The sequence below is a fragment of the Scyliorhinus torazame genome, chromosome 10, assembly GCF_047496885.1.
Source record: "Scyliorhinus torazame isolate Kashiwa2021f chromosome 10, sScyTor2.1, whole genome shotgun sequence".
NCBI classification, from domain to species: domain Eukaryota; kingdom Metazoa; phylum Chordata; class Chondrichthyes; order Carcharhiniformes; family Scyliorhinidae; genus Scyliorhinus; species Scyliorhinus torazame.
In genome coordinates, this window is record NC_092716.1 from 62282205 (window position 1) to 62299509 (window position 17305).

The window sequence follows — 17305 nt, forward strand, 5'->3', positions numbered from 1 at the left end:
AGTGCAGAACGGGGCCAAGTGCGGCCTCGTTGGGGAGCCCACCACTGAGGCCTCCGATCTACCCGGATGGGTATTAGATGGTGGGGGGATTTTCGCGCTATGGGACTTTCTCCCCATTCGGGTAGACCGCGCCCTCTATCTTTATTTTATTTTAAAATTATGTCAACAATCCTCCTTTAAGGTTTCTTGTATAATTTAGAAAAGAGGAAAAGCACTTTTCAAGAAGACCTATAATTTGGTAGCTAATTTTTTTTGGAAAATATTTTATTGAGGCATTTATATATGACCACAACAAACATAATCACAAATCAAATCAAGCCAACAGGGCTGCAAATAACCAACTCAACAAAATACCCCACCAACCCGCCCCCCTCCCACTTCCCAACTCCCCTAAACCCCTCCCCCCTCCATGGCTGACATCTTAACTTTTCTTGGGTAGAAGTCGATAAACGGCTGCCACCTCCGGGCATACCCCTCCATAGAACCCCTCAAGACAAACTTTATATTTTCTAACCTGAGAAACTCCACCAGGTCACTCACCCACACGCCCGGTTTCGGGGGCCCAGAGTCCCCATTCGAACAATATCCGTCTCCGGGCGACCAGGGAGGCAAAGGCCAAGACATTGGACTCTCTCGCCCCCTGGACACCCGGGTCTTCTGACACTCCAAAGATCACCACCTCTGGACCCGGGACCACCTTCACTTTCAGGACCTCCAACATCATGTTGGCAAATCTCTGCCAGAATCACCCAAACTTCAGACATGCCCAAAGCATGTGGACATGATTCGCGGGCCCTCGCGGGCACACCGCCCATACCTATCCTCCACCCTTCAAAAAAACCTGCTCACCCTGGCCACAGTCATATGTGCCCTGTGTACCACCTCAGGGCATCCTCCCACAGCCCAGCCTCCAATCCCTACCCAATTCTTCCTCCCACATGCACTTCACTACCCCTATCAGGGCTCCCTCCCAGTCCATCAGTTCCTTGTAAATTTCCGTGATCTTCCCCAACCCCTGGTTTTGACCTCACCTTGTCCTGTAGCCCCTGGGGCGGCAGGTGAGCAAAGGTCGATGCCTGCCTCCGCACAAAGTCCCTCACATGAAAATACTGGCATCCATTCCCGATGGGCAGCTCAAATTCCTCCTCCAAATCTATGATTCCTGCAAATCGGTGCCCAAACTGAGGCCCCCTCCAGCCTCCGATGCTGCCAGCACTGTCCCCACACCCTCAGGGCCGTCACCACCACCTGGCCTGGCCTGTGGAGTACCTGGCCGGCGAGAACGGCAGAGGCGGCGTTAACAATGCCCCCAACCATGTGTCTTTATAAGAGGCTGCCTCCATCCACTCTCATACCAACCCCTCCCCCACTACCCACTTCTGCACCATAGCTATGATCGCCAGTAGCACCTCCTTCATCTGTGGGGCTTTACCTGCTTAAACAAACCCTGAAATCACCGAGTACACCCTTCTCAAAAAAAGCCTTCGGAATAAAAATCAGGACGTTCTGGAACACAAACAAGAATTTAGGAGGCCTGTCACCTTCACCGATTGCACCCGTCCCACCAATGACAGCGAGAGCGCATCCCACCTCCTAAAGTCCCCCTTCTTCTGTTCCACCAACCGAGCCAAATTCAGCTTGTGCAGCTGCTCCCACCCCCCGGCCATCTGGATGCCCAAGTACCGAAAATTCCCCCCCACTACCCTAAACGGCAACTCCCCCCCCGCCTCTTCTCTTGCCCCTTCGCCTGGATCGGAAAAACCTCACTCTTCCCCATGTTCAATTTATACCCCGAGAACTGGCCGAATCCCTCCAAAATCCTCATAATCCCCCCAGTACCTTCCACCGGGTTCGAAATATACAGCAGCAAGTCATCTGCATTCAGTGAGACCCTATGCTCTATAGCCAAGGCAAAGAGCAATGGGGAGATTGAACATCCCTGCTTGTCCCCCGGTGCAGCCTGAAGTATTCCAAGCTCAACCAGCTTGTCAGCACACTCACTACCGGTGCTTAGTACAGTAACCGGACCCAGTCCACAAACCCCTGTCCAAACCCAAATCACTCAAACTCCTCCTACAAATTATCCCACTCCATCCAAGCGAAGGCCTTTTCCACATCCGTGGCGACCACCACCTCCACATTTCGTCTCTCCGGAGGCATCATTGTAATGTTCAGTAACCTCCTGATAGTCGCTGGCAGATGCCTCCCCTTAACGAACCCCGTCTGGCTCTCCCCTATCACCCCCAGCACACAGTCCTCGATCCTTGAGGCCAAGATGTTGGCCAGTAACTTGGCGTCCACATTTAATAGTAAAATTGGCCTGTAGGACCCACACTGCTCTGGATCCTTGTCTTTCTTTAAAATTAAGGTGCTCGAGGCCTGCGATAACAATGGGGGGAGCACCCCCTGCTCCCTCACCTCATTAAAAACCCTCACCAGCAGAGGCCCCAGGTCCCCCAAGAACTTTTCCAAAAATTCCACTGGGAACCTGATGCACAATCAATTACTCGGGAGACAAGGAGAGTCATACTAATCGGCTTTAATCAGCTAGAACTGTACCCAGCAGCTTCGATACAGAAAGTGAAGGCTGCTGGGATGGCATTGGTTCTTATACCCCACCTCTCAGGGCAGAGTATGTACGTTAGCCAATGGTAGACTCCTAGGTCTAGCCAATGGTCATCCACCTCTCAGGTACTGCAATACCTGGTATTACCACATTCACCCCCTGTTAAAAAAAGGACCCAGCGGGGTGATGGCCAGTGTTACTGTCGCCTTTTGCATGGTAGGACCAGGTATTGCAGGTACTGTGATGTCGAGGGTAACAGAGAAAGTTTTTATTGTTTTATGGTGCAGCAATCAGACGATCGGGTGGCCTGGTCATCCTTCTGGAGCGTCTGGGCTTCGGCAATGATCCTGGTGGGGGCCCCGGCGGTTGTGGCTCCGGGAACATGGTGTCTTCCTCCCTGGCAGCTTTGTCACCCCCAGGCGGCGCTGTTGGGGTGAAAAGTGGGCAGGGGGGAGGGGCGCCTGTAGGGGGCACCGGTGCCTGTTTGGCGCTGAGTAGGGGCGGCGGCAGTACTGACCCTCCGGTCAGCTGCTGCGGGGGGGTGGGGGTGGGGGCAATGGTGCGGGTGCACGTGGGGCTCCGGCGGGCGCCAGGTCCCGAAGGGAGACCGTGTCTTGGCGGCCGTCAGGGAACGCTACGTAGGCGTACTGGGGGTTGGCATGCAGCAGGTGGACCCTCTCGACCAACGGGTCCGACTTGTGCGCCCTCACATGTTTCCGCATCAGGACGGGTCTGGGTGTCGCTAGCCAGGTTGGGAGTGAGGTCCCGGAGGAGGACTTCCTGGGGAAGACAAGGAGACGTTTGTGAGGTGTCTGGTTTGTGGTAGTACAGAGCAGCGACCGAATGGAGTGAAGGGCCACTGGGAAGATTTCTTGCCAGCGGGAGACTGAGAGATTCCTGGACCGAAGGGTCAGCAGGACGGTCTTCCAGACCGTTCCGTTCTCCCTCCCTACCTGCCCGTTTCCCCGGGGGTTGTAACTGGTCGTCCTGCTGGAGGCGATGCCTTTGCTGAGCAGGAATTGACGCAGTTCGTCGCTCATAAAGGAGGACCCCCTATCACTGTGTATGTACGTGGGGAAACCGAACAGTGTAAAAACAGAGTTTCGCCCGGGAGTTGCCCTTTAATGGCCAGGAAGTGCCTGGTGTACACTTGATTCACCGAATTAATGTAGTGTCCCTTTAGTAGCGTCATCGCTTCTGTGTAGGTGGGCGCATCCCGGATGAGGGGAAAAATTTGATGGCGCACCCGTGAGTAGAGGACTTGGAGCTTCTGTGGGTCCGAGAGTTCTTCAGTGGGTGCTCTGAGGTAGCCTTCAAAGCAGGCTAGCCAGTGCTTGAAGGCAGACGTGGCGTTACCGCCGGGTGATCAGACCTGATTAGGAAGTCCATCTTTTAAAATCTTGTGCAATAAATTGATGTACCGTCAATTACCAAGAGATGAGAATGGTGAAACAATTGAGGCTTTATTGCACAAGATGTTGTGCCTCCTGCAGCTGGAACCAGAATGGGAGCAGCGCAGGAGAGCATACACTTTTATACGCCGCCTGCTAGGAGGAGCCAGCAGGCTGGGATTTACTGTGGTACCTGTAATACAGTGGCAGTACCGTAATACATGCAATGTGTTACCAGTGGTGTTTACCACAGAATCGAACCCGGGTCCCTGGCGCTGTGAGGCAGCAGTGCTAACGACTGCACCACCGTTTGGCCCATTTGTATCTTCACTATCGCCATCCGAACCTCCTCCGTCCCCACTGGATCCTCCAACCCTGCCTTCTCCTCCTCTCCTACTTTAGGACACTCCGGCCCCTCCAAAAACTCCCTCATATCTGACTCATCCCCTGATGCTCCAACATATACAACCTCTTATAAAATTCCTCAAATGCCCTGTTCACCTGCTCCGGAATCACCACCAGCCCCTTCGCCCCATACTGGACGTGAACAATCTCTCACAAGGCCGTCTGCCTGCAGAACTGTTCCACCAGCAGGCGACTGGCCTTCCCCCGTACTCGTACACCACAACCTGTGCCCGCCTTAACTGGCATACGGCTTTTCCTGTAGACAAATGGTCAAACTGCATCTGCAGTTCCTTTCTGCTGACCAAAAGCTCCGGAGTGGGATCGTCTGCATACTTTCCATCAACTTCCAAGATTTCATCCACCAGCCGCTCCTCTCTTGCCTTCCTATCCGCCTGAGCCTTATTCGAGATGATCCCACCCCTTACCACTATCTTCAGCGCCTCCCAAACCACCAAAGGTGAGACCTCCCCATTCTTATTAAACCTCACATAATCAACAATCACCTTCCCATCCTCAGACACAAACTCAGATCCGCAAGCAGACCCGTATCCAAGCACCACGCTGGCCTCTGTTCAGGCTCTTTCTCAAGGACCACATCCACTAAATGCGGAGCATGATTCGAAATGATAATCACTGAGTATTCCGCTTTCCTCACCCCCGACAACAACGACCTCCCCATAATAAATAAGTCAATCCTCGATTATACATTATGCACTGCCGGAAAAAAAGGATAGCTCTCTGCCCCCTGGATGTAAGAACCGCCATGGGTCCACTCCGTCCATCTCCTTGATAAAAGCTGCCCACACCCTCGTTCCCCCGCGAAGGGGTCAATTAGCACGGCTTAGATCGATCCATTTTCGGATGCAACACTGTATTTAAATCCCCACCTAATATTAACTGGTGCCTGTCCAGACTTGGTTTAGCCACCAACATCCTCTTGATAAACCATAAATGATCCCAATTCAGGGCTAAGCAACAAAACCAACCTCCTCTCCAAAGCACCCGTTAATATAATGTATCTGCCCCCCAGATCTGCCACCACCTTCTCCATCTGACACCTAACTCTCTTACCCACCAGTACCACTAACCCTCAGGCCCTGCTATCAAAACCCGAGTGGAACACCTGACTCACCCAATCCTTCTGAAGCCTATTCTGGTCCTTCACCCTCAAATGGGTGTCCTTCAGCAGCACCATATCGGCTCTCAAGCTCTTCAAATGCATGAAGACTCTTGCCCGCTTCACACGTCCACCCAACCCCCGCACCTTTCACGCTTCCATTTGGACTGGGGGTCCGTCACCCCCTCGCCCCCTCCTATCAGCCATAACCACCGACCACCGGCCCTGCCACACATTGCGACCCCTGGCCCACACAAGCCCTACCCCCTAGTCCCTGTTAGCCAGCTACCCCTCTCCCCTTCCCAGAAACCCTCCAACCACTTCCCCCCCAAAACCACTCCTCTCTGCATACTCCCTATCCCCCCAGTATTCACACTTCCCAGGCCTATCAAAACCTGTCCACATAGGCTTGGCCTGGCCCTTCCTCCCACCTCATACCCGTTCACCCGCCAACTTAAGTTTGTGAGCAAGGCGGTCCCCACCTGAGCCCCCTCCCCCCACATACCTAGTACAAAAACCAACAGAATAACCTCCCATGTCCAGTGCTTCTAAACCAACCAAACAAGATAAACTCCCAAAACAAAAGGAGAAAGAACACTGTGCCCCCAACACATTATTCCACCATTCCCAAGCCAAGCTCTCTCAACCACAACGTAAGAAAACAAAGTCTAAATTCAGTTCAGTCCTAATCCATCAGTCCTCACGAGCACCTTCACCCCCTCAGCCATCTCAAAGTAATAGTTTCTGGAGTTACACATGACTCAAAATTTCGCCAGGTAGACTACCTCGAACTGCACATTACACGAATAAAAGTATCGCCTTCGCCCTGTTAAAGGCCGTCCATCGTTTTGCCAGCTCCTCTGTGACATCCTGGTCTATACGAACACTACTGCCTTCCCATCTCACCTCCTGATTCAGCTTGGCCCATCTCAAGACCTTTTCCTTCATCTGATAGCTGTGAAAACAGACTATCACAGCTCTTGGTGGATCACTCGCCTTTGTCTTCATCCAGAGCAACAAATCAGCCCTATCCAGCTCAAAGAGGGAAGTGTTCTCCTCCTCTCCCAACAACTTTGGAAACATCTCCAAAAGTACCCATCAGCCTCTGGCCCTCCAACTCCTCAGGCAGTCCCACGATTTGAAGATTCTGCACCGTGATCTGTTCTCCAAGTTCTCCACTTTGGCTCTCAGTTCCTTATTACTTTCCTCCACCATCCACAGTGCCTCTCCCACTGAGGTGAGCTGGTCGATATGCCGCAACAATGCCTCGTCCACACTCTGCAACACCTCTCCCTGCTCCCGCACCACCATCGATGTCTTTTCAAGAGCACCTTTATTGGGGCCAATGTGTCATCCACCAACTGTTTGAGCATTCACATCATCTCCTTTCCATGGTGCTCAAAATGCTAGGCAAACTGCCGCTCAAACTCCACCGCCATCACCTCGGCCTGCATGTCCACAGTAATGGTGCAGCCCCACCCGGCGAGCTTGCCCCCGCCATCTTGCCTCACACAGCACTCCTCACCAAACTCAAGCTCTCAGGCGGACGAGAGCTCATTCCTTTTCATCCTGTATCCTTCTGTTGAGTTTTCAACATCCTCTGATAACCATAACTTTACTGGAGACCGATCATATAAAATCTCCCTCAAAACTGGGTGAAAAGGGCTAAAAAATGAAAGCTCTCATGGTGGCCACCCAATGTGCGACCTCCACTTTCATGTCTCCACTGGAAGCCCTCCTGCCCATTGTTGATTCTGTTGGAACTTGTGTTTTTATTTTTATATCTGTTTGTTAATTTGGAATGTAATAAGATCATATTTACCACAAGGTTTCTCTGGTTGAAATTATTCCTTTTGAATGAAGTTGTCTCAATTTTAGATTTAATTAGAAGGCATATCTCAAAACAATTAATTTCCTTGAATCCCTATACTGGGATGCTGGCACTGGTGAGTAGGTGTTTGATGATTCATTTTCGCAGACATTTGGATTGTTTCTTGCTTGATTTGCCTTAGGCTGTGCTTTATGTGCAGAACCATTTTGTGCATTGCTGTCATTAAGGTGTCAAAGCATATTTAAATACATGGCAGTATTACTTGCTGGGTTTTTAGTTGACAATGTGCCTGTGTTACTGAGGTTTTATTTTAAAACATGTTCTGGAGAGAAGGAGTAGTCCCACCATGTTTGTAGCCAGTACTAATTACATGTACAGAAGGTGGTTTTCATTCAGTAATCAATTTATTAGATATAATAGAAAATAAAGACAGAAAAAGCTCTGTCAGCATCTGTAGAGAGAGAAATAGAGTTAACATTTTGAGTCCGTATGGTTCTTCTTCAAAGCTGGAGAGGGCAGAGATGTGATGGGTTATGTAGTTGGAGAGGAAGGTGGAGAAGGTGGAGCAGAAGGTGGAGTTCAGGAATAGATCAGATTCAGTTCTGAAGAAAAGTCATATTCTCCCTTCTTAAAAATAAATTTAGAGTACCCAATTCATTTTTTCAAGTTAATTTGGCATGGCCAATCCACCTACCCTGCACATCTTTGGGTTGTGGGGGCGAAACCCACGCAAACACGGAAAAAATGTGCGAACTCCACACGGACAGTGACCCAGAGCCGGGATCAAACCTGGGACCTCGGCGCCCTGAGACAACAGTGCTAACCACTGCGCCACCGTGCTGCCCTGATATTGCCAGCCTTGCTGAGTGTTTCCAGCACTTTTGTTTTTATTTCAGATTTCCAGTGACTGCAGTTGTTCGCTTTTATTTGAGTGAATCAATTTATTATCTTAATTTTCAGTATATGAACTTTTGATTTAGATTGAGATTTCTTTTACATTTTTGTAGCGGTAATTCTTTTCCAGGAATATATGTGCTGAGTCAGGAGACCGTGCTTCGATCACTGACTGGTTCTTAAGGTTGTATAGCGCGTCCTAAATGACTCGTGTTGTGTCATTGGGTGGGACGAATGCAGCATTACCCTGAGAGACAGCTTCATCATTTCTGCAACTGTTTCCAATCCCTTTCTGCTGGGTCCTCCCTCAGCTCATCAAATGACTTGCGTGGGATAAGACACTTCCATTGAAGTAACTTCACTGCAGTGTTAATGTAAGCCCACTTGCAACAATAAAGTTTATTATTATTATAATTAATAACTTATTAGAGGCATTCAAACACTTTCAGCAGAAGGTAACGAATAGTGAAGTATCTACTGTGACATAAAAACAGAAAATCCTGGAAATCAGCAGTCAAGGCTGCCAGTTCCTGAAAGGAGAAAAAATTAGTTAACATTTCAAGTGTAGGATCTTCATAGAGTCATCGAGTCATAGATGTTTACAGCATGGAAACAGGCCCTTCGGCCCAGTTTGTCCATGCCACCCAGTTTCTTCATTAAAATATTTTAAATAATAGATTTTATGAGCAAGGACCTTTCTTTTCAAATGTTGATGGACCAACTGTGCATTTCCAGCATTTATAATAATTTTTATTAATGTCATAAGTGGACTTACATTAACCATGCAATGAAGTTACTGTGAACATCCCCTGGTCATCCCACTCCGTCGCCTGTTCGGGTACACTGAGGAAGAATTCAGAATGTCCAATTCACCTAACAAGCACATCTTTCAGGACTTGTGGGAGGAAACCCGAGCACCCAGAGGAAACCCACGCAGACACGGGGAGAACGTGCAGACTCCACACAGACCGTGACCCAAGCCGGGAATCGAACCCGGGTCGCTGGTGCTGTGAAGCAGCAGTGCTAACCACTGTGCTACCCTCTGATGTCTTGTTACACGGTAACCATAGGTAGCCTCAATGTGTCATTAAATCTTCCAAAAGTGATCTTGAATTTTCAATTTGCGATCTGGAATTTTTAAAATGTTGATCCCAGTGGGGTATATTTTATGATTTTTTGATCTTAGCACAGAGCTTCACATCCCAAGACTGATGTGGAGAATTCTAACATGAAACTGAATTTAATCTCCACTACACCAGTAAAAATCTCTAAATCCTTCAGACCAGAAATATGATTGAATTCATGCAAAGCAGTAAATCAACAGCCCTGCCCTTTTGCTTCCACATTTCATTATTAAATGTATTTTTAAAAAAAATAACAAACATAAAACTAACCTGAACAGGATAGCAAAAAGGAAAAGTATAACAGCCAACGCGATGAGAAGATATGGAAACACTGCTGCCATGGTTGTCATTGTGAACAGTATTATCAATGACGTTTGCAGAAAAGACTCAGCATAAAAAGGTAGCCTCACATCTATTTCATCCATGTCCTTCGAAAAACGGTTAATTAGCCTTCCACTTGGGGTGATGTCAAAGAACTTCATTGGACAGTTTAAAATCTTTTTTAAAAAGAAGAAAACAAATTAAATGTCATTTCCAAATTAAGTGGTTATTAACCAAGTGAATATAAAGTGAGGCTTATGTTAATATTTTTCAATAACTCTTGCAAGATGATTGTCTGTTATAAATAGGTTTTGACTGTCCATTCATCAGGAATACTCATGTCAATGATCAATTTACATGTAAGAACCATTCACTTCTGAGATATCCTTACTGTGGAGACAAAATGTTTATGCAGTTGGGAGGAAGAGAGAGAGAAAATGCTTCAAGGTGGAAGTGCTCTGCGCTGTCTGAAGAATATTTAAAAGCTTTTTACCATTAAAAGTGCAGACGTTGCCAGATCGTTATTGTGAAGGGATAACCTTCCACTGGATGACTATAGCTGTGAACTAACAGCTATGGTGGATGTGATGAAAGGGGGATGGCGGTGAAGGGGTTGGGTTCCCAACTGGATGGAACATTGACTCCCTCCACCCAACAGCTGCTGCCTCGGTAGAGGGTGTGCCAGCCCTTTAATTGGGCAAATAAGCTATCCACTGCTGTCACAGTCCCCTCCCGCCAACCCTCTTCCCGTCAGCCCTCCCTCCCCCCAATCCTGCCTGCACTAACAAGACCCACAGGTTGGATGGTGGTCGGAGACCAGCTTGTTGGCCAGTGATGGGAAATTGCAGAGCCTTCGATTCTGTTTCTGTTTTAAAATCTGGTCCTCCATGTTTGGAGAAACCAATTGGAAGCACATTTTATGAAGAACAGGATATAATATCGGGGAGCACAAGCCTCTTAACACTAAGTTTATCTCAAACCAGAGGGCAGTATAATGTACTCTGGCAATGGCAAAAGAAACACGAGGATAGTTAAAAGTTACCAACTGCTCTTTTAGGGTAATTCAAACTTATTGGGGAAGTTCACTAAGTTTAAGTAATTAGCAAGAATCAAGACAATGGGCGAAATTCTCCAGTATCGGCGCGATGTTCGCCGACCGGCGCCAAAAACAGCGCAAATCAGTCCGGCATCGCGCCGCCCCAAAGGTGAGGAATCCTCCGCGCCTTGGGGGGCCGAGCCCTAACCTTGAGGGGCTAGGCCCGCGCCGGACTGATTTCTGCCCCGCCAGCTGGCGGAAAAGGCCTTTGGTGCCCCGCCAGCTGGCGCGGAAATGAGCGGCCGCTCACGGCATCCCGGCGCATGCGCTGTGGAGGGAGTCTCTTCCGCCTCCGCCATGGTGGAGACCGTGGCGAAGGCGGAAGGAAAAGATTGCCCCGTGGCACAGGCCCGCCCGCGGATCGGTGGGCCCCGATCGTGGGCCAGGCCACCGTGGGGGCACCCCCTGGGGCCAGAGCGCCCCGTGCCCCCCCAGGACCCCGGAGCACGCCTGCGCCACCTTGTCCCGCCGGTAAGAGAGGTGGTTTAATCCACGCCGGCGGGACAGGCATTCTAGCTGCGGGACTTCGGCCCATCCGGGCTGGAGAATCGCCGGGGGGGCCCGCCAACCGGCGCGGCGCGATTCCCGCCCCCTCCGAAGCTCCAGTGCCGGAGAATTCGGCAACCGGCAGGGGCGAGATTCATGCCAGCCCCCGGCAATTCTCCGACCCGGCGGGTGGTCGGAGAATCTCGCCCCACAAATGTCTTTGTGTGACAAACATTCCAATTCATGGTTGGCCGTGCAAGTATAGTGATATCATGGTGGAAGCAGTGACAGTCTATCTTTGATTGAGGTAAGAGATGAAGAATACATCTTGAAGCTTTACATTGCAGCTAGTTGAAATTAAGATATGTGTAAGACCCTTTAAAAATGGAACATCTTTCAAAGGTCACTAATAATCACAGGTGAACCCAGGCTCGAAGGAAAGAAGGTTTACTCCCCGACAGCCACGGTTTACAGAGCAAGCGTCCCAGCCCAGGACCATCGGGAAGTTCCTGGTACAGGTCGGGATCAGTCTTGAAAGCCCAGCTATCGAGTCCCCACCGGGGACACCTCGGCCTGCTCAATACGGGATCTCATACACCACAAAATCCCAGAGGGCGATCAGTCAGCAATCCCTTGTGGTCTTTGTAGGGGTTATAACATCCCACCCCCTTAAGTCTGTTTCATGGCTCCCGCAATGATGAGGCCTCTTCTGCCTTTTAATGCTCAGCGTTGAGTCCGTGGCAGGTGGAGTCGGATCGGGGGAGTGAGACCTTTGCTTCCGCAAGGAGCGTCTCAGGGTCACTGATGTTGATTCGTCCTCGGCACTGGTCTCCCAAGGTAGACCAGTCTCCTCAGCCTCCATATCATATTTCGAGTCTGCACTGTTGGGAGAAGACCCTGGGGTCCTCCACGGGCTGAAGCTCAGTGCCAGAGGCTGTTTCGACTGAAGTAGGAGACTGGAGTAGGTTGCAGATGTGCAGATGTTTTTTTTAAGACTTTGTAGGAAATGTGTCCTGTCTTCTCCAATATGACTGCAGGGAACCAACTGGAGCCATCCCCGAAACTCCGTACATATATGGCATTCCCTTTCTTAATTCCTCTCTCCGTCCTCCTGGCATCCTAATGTCTTTTTTGACTCCCCTGTTTGGCTCCACCTCACTACCAAATTGGGAAATAGCAGGCTCAGCCTGGTGTGAAGTCGTCGTCCCTATCAATAATTCCGCCGGGGCGACTCCTGCTGTGTGCAGTGCGGTTCGGCAGTCGAACAGGAATCAAGCCAACGTTGTCTCCATGGAACCAGTCGGCTGTTTCCTCATCCCGTTTTTGAAAGTCTGTCTGCCCGTCCTGCCAGACCATTGGATGATGGCTAAATGGTGCTGTTCAGATGTGCTTGATACTTTTTGATTTCATGAACACTTGGAACTCCCTTCTGGAAAAGGCTGTACCATTGTCGGGGAAAAAAGCAAATTACCGCGGATGCTGGAATCTGAAACCAAAGAGAAAACGTGGGAAAATCTCAGCAAGTCTGGCATCATCTGTAGGGAGAGAAAAGAGCTAACGTTTTGAGTCCAGATGACCCTTTGTCAACGCTGGGTGGGGCAGCTTTGTCAAAGCGTAATCTGGACTCGAAACATTAGCTCTTTCCTCTCCCTACAGATGCTGCCAGACCTGCTGAGATTTTCCAGCATTTTTGTTTTGGTACCATTGTTGGGGACTAGGAACTCTGGAATGTCCTGAGTACAAAAGCTTTGCGGGAGTTTCTCTATTATGCCAATCGCAGCGTAACTAGACAGTGAGGGCGCGGACTTCACCAGCGAAGTGGGAATGCCCGAGCCAACTCCGGAACGACAGGTATCCACCCAACCACACCGGAAGGCGAACCTAACCTCGCCGCCCCTCGAGACCAGAATGGCCCACGTACAAACCCCTGCAGTGAGCTTGACACCGCCACTGTCATCCACGACCCCTCCAAATGCAATCACTTACCTTATGCAAAGCCAGCCCTGCCATCCAAGAGCAGCCGCCGACTCAGGAAGCAGGGAAAACACGCCGGTCTGAAGGTGAAACTTAAATTACACAGCTTCAAGATTCCTTTCCCCAGCGTACTCCTGGCAAACGTCCAAGCGATTGAGAACAAGCTGGGTGACCTCAACACTCAACTTTCCTCCCAGAGAAAAGTGAGAAACTGCTGTGTGCTCTGCTCACCGAGACATGGCTTACTCCGGCCACACCAGACTGCACCATCCAACCCGGAGGCTTCTCGATCCACCGGATGGACCCCATGATGGCCTCAGGCAAGTCAAAAGGCGGGGGTGTTTGCCTCCTCATTAACACCTCCTGGTGCTCGGATGTGGTGTCCCTAGCGTGCCACTGCTCCCCAGACCTAGGATACCTGTCGCCCTTTCTACCTTCCACAGCAATTCACCTGTGTACACTCATCACAGCAGTCTACATCCCACCCCAGGCGGAAGTGAGGAAAGCACTTGACGAACTACACCCCACCATCAACAACCAAGAAACAAATCACCTGAAGCCCTGACAATCGTGCTGGAGACTTCAACCAGGCCAACCTCAGGAAGGTTCTACCCAAACTCCATCAACATATCTCCTGCCCCACCAGAGGTGCAAACACCATGGACCACTGCTACAAGAGAATCAAAGACGCCTACCTCTCCATTCCCCGATCACACTTTGGCAAATCCGACCACAAGTCGGTGCTCCTACTTCCGGCCTACAAACAGCAACTCAAGCGTGCTGAGCCAGTCAAGGAAACTGTGCAGTGCCGGTCCGAGGCATCAGAGGACATCCTCCGCGACTGCTTGGAGTCTGTGGACTGGTCCATATTCAAGGCCGTGGCAGCTAACCCGGACGAGTGTGCAACCACCGTCACAGACTTCATCAGTAAGTGTGTCGAGGGCTGTGTACCAAAGAAGACAATACGGGCGTTTCCCAATCGGAAACCCTGGCTCAACCAAAGCGTTCACTCCCTGCTGAAGTTCCGGACGGAGGCATTTAAGTCTGATGATCCTGACCTATATAAGAAATCCAGGTACGACATATGGAAAGCCATCGGGCATGCCAAAAGACAATCCCGGATCAAACTACAGTCCAAGGCCAACGACACAAACCCATGACGTCTATGGCAGGGCTTACACAAGATCACAGCTACAAAGCAAGGCCAGGCGGAATATCTGGGGCTGGAGCATCCCTCCCCGATGAACTGAACAAGTTCTATGCCCGCTTTGAACAGTCAGCCAATACATCAGTGCCACCCGCCCCAACAGCCTTGGACACACCCATACCTACTAGTTGTTGCTCTTATTAGCCTTAGTTTTATTAGCTCTAATTATGTCACCTTTGCTCACGAGTCGCCAGGTATCTTTCTGATACCGCCACATGGTTCAAGCTCTAGTTATGATTAATAAGACAGCACACCGCTTAGTAAGATTAAAATCAACGGTCATTTATTATGTACAGCAATAAACACTTACACAATAATCCTACATTCTATATCACTACCAACCACTACCGGCCAATACTTAACTCTTGGGAATGGCCCACCAGGTCAGGGAAACGAATGGCTTATCGAATTGGGTCTGGCCTGCGGGACTCAAAAGGTTGATACAGGTTGATGGCTAGGAGTCTCTATCGGGTAGCGATCGCTGGAGTCAAACTTACGGTTGCTGGTCGATGGTTCTTGCGAAGGTTGCGAGCAGGAGAAGAAGGGAGTGAAGAGTCGATCTGAACTTGGCCCCTATCTTTATAGGTCCCAGGGGCTTCCCGCCTCTCGGGGCGGACCTTGACCCTGGTCCCAAGTGATTGGACTTGTTCCCAATCACTGGGTTCGATATGCTCCAATAATGGGGCGATTCCTTGATCGGGGGGTGGTCGTTCACCTTTCTTTGTCTCGGCCACTGCTGGCGCCGAGAGGTCTGGATCGGCATTCAATTGCTAATATGTTGCAATTGTTCCCGGGGATAGCCGATTAAACTGCAGATGTCTGGGTTGATGTGCTGCTAATGGTCGCAGGTATCGATCTGGGCCGACTTCCCCAGAGCCGAATACGCTATTCTGTCTGCAGCTGTCCGTTTGTGCCCTGTTGGCTGTTTTTCCTATTCGCCTTTTCGGTTAGCCATTTTACATCGGGTTTTGGCCAAATTAATCAGGAACCAGCCATTTTAGGTGGCTACATTCCCTACTTGTGATCCTAACACGAAGCGTGAAGGATCACCTCAATTTTGTCCTTTCCGTTCCCTGACCGGGGGGGGGAACACCTCCTACATGGCCACTACTCTGACCCTAGCTATGCACCAAAAAATTTTACCTAAACAATTCTAAGGGTGCGATGTCAGGCTGGGGCATGCGTCTACAAAATAAAAACTTGGAACCTCTAATTTGACCTAAATACACAACAATCACCAAACATTGCATTATTCTACCTTCTTAAAACATACAACAACAATCATAACATTCAATATACTCTTTCCTGGCTTGGCAGTCAAGCTCAGGATCATACATTTTTTGTTTATGGGGGTTTTGTACATTTTTTTATTTCCAGAAAAACGCAAGTGCATGTTCTTTATTATTGTATTATAGGTCGCGGGGGTCGGGGGTCTGGTCATACCCGAATATAGGGGATCAGATCCAATATACTGGGGTTCGAGCGCGGTATGCTCTCCTTCTCCATTTGCGGAGGCGCATAGTCTGCACTGCACAGCAGAGTATCGCCAATGCTAACAGTGCTTCAATCACGTAAGACAGGGAGTACCAGGTTATGAACCTGGCACACCAGGAAGATGCAGTGTCGCTCGTGACTGGGCTTTGGGTACTGCGCGGCAGTGAAACATTAACGGCAGGGGAGTTTGGAGTAATGGGGTCCGCGTTCCCGCGCAACCAAATGTTCGTAAAAAAGATTTTGATCATGATGAAAGAAGTCCTCATGGCTGTCCTCTTTCTTTGTCTTTCTTTGTGTTCTCTGTTTTCTCCGGTCCCGGAGCTTCTGGAGTTCTGTAAAACAAGCATAGTATCTGTAACTACCTTGGTATAATATCTGGTATGTTAGTGTGTCTGTCCTTTTTTGGGGCCAATTATACCCTTATAATGGGTCACTATGTGTGACTCCCTTATTTTTTTTTCAAAACAAATGTCAGGACACAGCACACTTCCCAGTGAGGGACCAGTGCTGATTTACCATCCCAATGTTCTGGGATGTAAATAGCATATGGCAGCAACCTAAAGGTCGCCAAAAAAAATAAACGTTTTGAAATGAAAATGTCAAATGAGGTGCGTATGGGCCGCGACGGGTAAGATTTGGATGGAGTCCCCGGGTAGGATGGCTACCAATGCCGTAGCTCCCCTACCCAAGCGTGTTTGACCAATGGGGGGTCCCCAGGCAGGGTGGGTCTCACGCCGTTTCTCCACTGCCTGAGCAACCGACAAGAACGGGCAAAAATGTAGTCATCATGGTGAGGTTGCTGCTGTGATTCTACCCTCAAATCAGAACGGGCGTCTGACGAGAAGCTAGTTCCTCTGAATGAGCGTGTGGTCTGCTGACCAGGGACGAAATTCTCCGGAAACGGCGCGATGTCCGCCGACTGGCACCCAAAACGGCGCAAATCAGACAGGCATCGCGCCGCCCCAAAGGTGCGGAATGCTCCGCATCTTTGGGGGCCGAGCCCCAACCTTAAGGGGCTAGGTCGGCGCCGGACGAATTTCCTCCCCGCTAGCTGGCGGAAAAGGCCTTTGGTGCCCTGCCAGCTGGCGCGGAAATGACATCTCCGGGCGGCGCATGCGCAGGAGCGTCAGCGGCCGCTGACGGCATTCCCGCGCATGCACAGTGGAGGGAGTCTCTTCTGCCTCCGCCATGGTGGGGACCCTGGCGGAGGCGGAAGGGAAAGTGTGCCCCATGGCACAGGCCCGCCCGCGGATCGGTGGGCCCCGATTGCGGGCCAGGCCACTGTGGGGGCACCCCCCCAGGGCCAGATCGCCCTGCGCCCCCCCCCCAGGACCCCGGAGCCCGCCCGCGCCGCCTTGTCCCGCCGGTAAGGTAGGTGGTTTGATTTACGCCGGCGGGG

The 17305-nt window shown here is 50.4% G+C and overlaps 1 protein-coding gene across 1 annotated transcript in view; it reads right to left on the bottom strand.

The window, feature by feature from the left end:
* Positions 1 to 17305, bottom strand: part of LOC140430223 (ATP-binding cassette sub-family C member 12-like) — a 244029-nt gene that overhangs the window by 61076 nt on the left and 165648 nt on the right. Inside the window, exon 18 of the mRNA XM_072517656.1 lies at positions 9599 to 9825. Coding sequence (XP_072373757.1) covers positions 9599 to 9825 — 227 coding nt within the window. The remainder of the gene's footprint in view (positions 1 to 9598; positions 9826 to 17305) is intronic.